Source organism: Myzus persicae, unplaced genomic scaffold, assembly GCF_001856785.1.
Source record: "Myzus persicae strain clone G006 unplaced genomic scaffold, MPER_G0061.0, whole genome shotgun sequence".
Lineage (NCBI taxonomy): Eukaryota > Metazoa > Arthropoda > Insecta > Hemiptera > Aphididae > Myzus > Myzus persicae.
Genome location: NW_019104079.1, coordinates 1 through 4,280, shown reverse-complemented (window position 1 = coordinate 4,280; position 4,280 = coordinate 1). Strand labels below are relative to the sequence as shown.

The 4,280-nt window shown below is 37.1% G+C and overlaps 1 protein-coding gene across 1 annotated transcript; it reads left to right on the top strand.

Moving 5' to 3' along the window:
* Positions 1-362: 362 nt before the first annotated feature.
* On the top strand, positions 363-2,727 carry LOC111038444 (uncharacterized transmembrane protein DDB_G0289901-like). The gene has a single exon (XM_022321548.1). The coding sequence runs from the start codon at positions 731-733 to the stop codon at positions 1,262-1,264; it is 534 nt and encodes a 177-aa protein (XP_022177240.1). The 5' UTR covers positions 363-730; the 3' UTR covers positions 1,265-2,727.
* The last annotated feature ends 1,553 nt before the right edge of the window (positions 2,728-4,280 follow it).

Genomic DNA, 4,280 nt, shown 5'->3' with positions numbered 1-4,280 from the left:
ACGCGTAGCCCTATAGCTGGAGTACATTGCCATTCATCATCATTGCTGAGCCGCACGCAACGCGTCGGTGAAGCACATATTGTGCGCGGAATGAGCATTGGTGGGCGACGGTTTATATAATGTCAAAACGATAAAATACAATAATAATTACAGCACACGCGAGTCGCCAGCACCCCGCGGCCGTCTTGGAGCATGCGTCACGTGTACGGTGACGTGAATGTATGCGCAGCGTCTGAGCATCGCGCTGCCCGGCTGGCGGCTGTTCTGGTGCGCGTCACGTGTGGGTCGGTTCACGTGGAACCGCACGGCTTACCGCGGGCGGCCGTATAAAGACTGTGCGTCCAGCGGTACGGCCATTCAGTCGTTCACTCGCATCCGGTACTCATCATCATCTGCAGCGATATACGATATAACATTTTATACCGGCATATCATCTCGCAATATCGTATAATCCGTATATTATACTTACCGCAATATTATTATACACACATAGCCGTGCGTTGCAGTGGTAAATCGAAAACCGAAAACCCATAGGGGCGCATGTCTGATAATAATAATAATAATAATATTAATATTATTTACGTAGTTGATCTTAATTATTACGGCCTACTCGCTGAAATCCGTCCGTTCCGGTAACAAGTGCAGTCATCACGTCGATCGCACCCGCTTCAGCAGACGAACGCTTCGATTGTACCTGAACCCACGCACCTGCACCTACACTGAACACGTCATGCCGAGGAACGCCGACCAGACCACCGAACCGATGGAGGAAAAGCGCGAATTTGGTTCATACATGTCCCGCAGCATGGTGATGTACGAAGACGGCGGTGGAGGCAGAGGTGACTCGAGCTCAAGCGGTAACGGCGGCAGTGACTTAGACGACGATTGCGAGAGTTGGTCCCAGGACGGCATCAGCAAAACTGGCGCCAACGGCTCTTCGTCCTCCGGCAGTGCCGACGAGGGCTGCTACAGTGGTGACGGAGACAAATCGTCGACGACCCGCAGTGGCGGCGGCAGCAGCAGTGGCAGCGGCGGCAGCAGCGACGGCAGTGGTAGCGACGGCGGCGGTGGCGGAAACAAGGGCAAGTGGTTAATATCGTTACGCACCGTAATCGACCGGATGGTCGGGAGCGAGCGCAAGGGCCGCGGCAAGAAGAGGGTCGTCAAGACCATTCTCCGACCACCGACCACTTACAAGTACGTCATCGGCATGTCCGGGTTCCCGTCCAAGGTTCCCGTCTACCCGAAAACCACCATGATGTGAACTCGATTTGCCGCCACCGTTCTATCGCCGTACCCGCAGCACCTTTGGAACCTCATCGACAACCACTGCACACATGACCACGGCGACCACCCCCGGTCGTCGCGTTTCCCGACCGCCTTCACAGCCACCGCCTCCATGATCATCACTTCCACGATCGCGTCCGTCACGATCGCCGTGGTGGTCAGCGGACGTCGAGTGCCGTTCTTCCCCTGGTATCATTTGAAAATTTCGTGACGTCGTGACGTCGTTGGTCACCGCAACACGCCGCTGCAACCACTCCAGCTACACACGGCGATTAATACCTAAATATTGGGCGCATTCATATCCGTACCACCGTAACGTCCTGATTTGAAACAAAAAGGTATATAATAATAACATTATCGACTTTAATCGATTCCGCCGAGTCTTTTGTAAATCAGTAGAAACCGGCCAATGTCCGGGATAGGAGCTTATTGGCTAACAATTATTATTAATTATGTTTTACTATTATACGTTTTCTTGTTTTTCATTGATATTAATATTAATTCATGACGTGGCGAGTTGCATTGGACTTAGTTTTTAAATGTATAATTGAAAAAAAGGTATCTATATCATCACGATTCAATATGATATCATGTATATGATGTATCTATGACAAACCGACTATACCAATACGTCTTATAGTTTTAAATATTTATATTGTATCACATAACATTTTTGAGGCTCGGCGGACTCGACATAAAATCGGTGGAATCCATGCACGTCACGAATACCGATATATTAGAATTAGATACCTCTATATATATATATATATAATGTTTAAAAATAGAACAACCTAATAGTACCCACTACCCATTATAGGTATATGTCTTATCTATACGTCGTACACTCTTACGATATATTTATTTAATTTATATTATTTATTTAAATATCATCTTACCTAACCTATAACAAAACGTATTCCCACATGTTGTTTAGACCAAAAGTGTTTTTCGATTCGTAGAGATTTTCTGGCCTACGCGTATATTCAAATGGACGGCTATTACAGCTGTGGATTAAAACAAATATTTCAAAACGGTCTACGAATTTAAATCACTTATACCATTTATTTTATGGGTACATTGCGAAAAGAAACGTTTAAAATACTATTATGAAAAACTAATTTGTTAATTTTATCGTAAAAGGCTTTCCTAAAGATGATATTTTACTTGTGATAATTATAGTAATTTAGAATAGTGTACACTATACCTACTTTAATATTTTCTATTATACAAATATTTTTTGGCCCTCGTAGTCGTATACTATTTAAAATCTAGTGTATTAGACGATATTATTAACGATAATATTATTATGTACCTATTAGGCTTAGACGATTTTCTTGGTAAGATTATATTTCCATTTTATACATACATTTAAACATTTTTAATGTGACTATATTTTAAATAGCATAGTTTGAAGTAAAAATAATAATTAATATTAAAAATATAAGAGAGATTTATAATACTGAAATATATGAAACATTATTATTAATCTTTACCCTATATAGTATATAATATATTATATAACATATTTATATAACATATTATAACTTCCATGTAACAATTACTATGCCTCTCAATTATCGTGTGATTTTAATGTGTTTCGTATGAATTAATTAGATGTCGATAGAAATGTAACAATAAAAATAAATACTATGATGTGAAATTACTGTTTTAAATTTTTTGAAATTAGGTCCTGAATCTGGTTTTGGTTTATTTATAATTTTAGTCCACGTGCACGGTAATCTTATTCATAGGTATCCTTAGGTGATAGGTATACCTACTTGAGAATAAAAACCGATCGTTATAAATTATAATATGATGAATTATAACATAATAATATATTCCATAAATTAGACATTGGTTTTTATTTCTAGTGGTGATTTAGACGATATTATCTTTGAATACATATCATAGATTATTGATAATGTTTACGTGTTTATTGATATAAATTCATTTTACAGTGAATTCAACGTCATTTTAAATTTTGTGATAATAAATGTTTTTTTTTTAAAAAAAAAACCACATGGTCGGACATTCAGTACATGACGAGGATTGCAGCGACCAATGGACTATTGCAGGACGATAATAGTATTAGTAATTTGAAAGGTTAGTATAGAGTATAGAATGGAGTATAGACATAATATAATAATGTGGTTCGTTTGATCACCTAATCAGATTTCCATAACCATAATACGTTTATTATAATATAGTTTGGTAATTTCTGAATATTAATGAAATGTCGGAGATTGATGACTATTACTTATAACTAGTTCACGGATTTATGAGTGTGAAATTGTATTATTTTTATGATTTTAACTGTATATTATATTAATTGTTGAACATATTTTAGCGACTCATAAACATGACATACATTCCACAGGTACGAATTTTTGAAATAATGATATAAAATAATGATCGATGTACAAAACGTTGATACAAGAGTTTCAGATAATCCTAGCTCCAGCTAGTCATAATATAATCTGATGATATTGGTTTCATGAATCAAACATTCTATCATTCGTAAAAAGCAAACATCTTTAATGGTTTGGAAACGTTTATAGTTTTGCCAAATGGGTGTTAAATTCATAAAAACGGTATTTGGAAATTATATATTTAAAAAAAACTAAACATTGGACAGATTATTGGGGTGGATAATGTCCTCCGAGATTTAGCAGACGTTGAGGACAACTGTTTGTTTAATCAAGACATTTTAATTTATATATTAATTTTGCGGTAAAAGTACGAAATTTATCTGTCAATCCTACACTCAAAAAAATTAATACTTCTTTATGAAAAATGTATGTTGTTAATTATTAACATTGAGTTATTTGTCCACGTAACACAGAAGTTATTAATTCAAACCTAAATGTTCGTATTGATAAAAAAATTCATCCAACAAATAATAATTTATCAAACCGGGCATGAACAGTGGTACATGAATTAACAATGTATTTTTATTTTGAAAAATATTATTTTGTCATATTAATAAGTATATT

Excerpts from the sequence above, each read along its gene's own strand:
- LOC111038444 (XM_022321548.1), top strand. The coding sequence starts at position 731 with ATGCCGAGGAACGCCGACCAGACCACCGAACCGATGGAGGAAAAGCGC.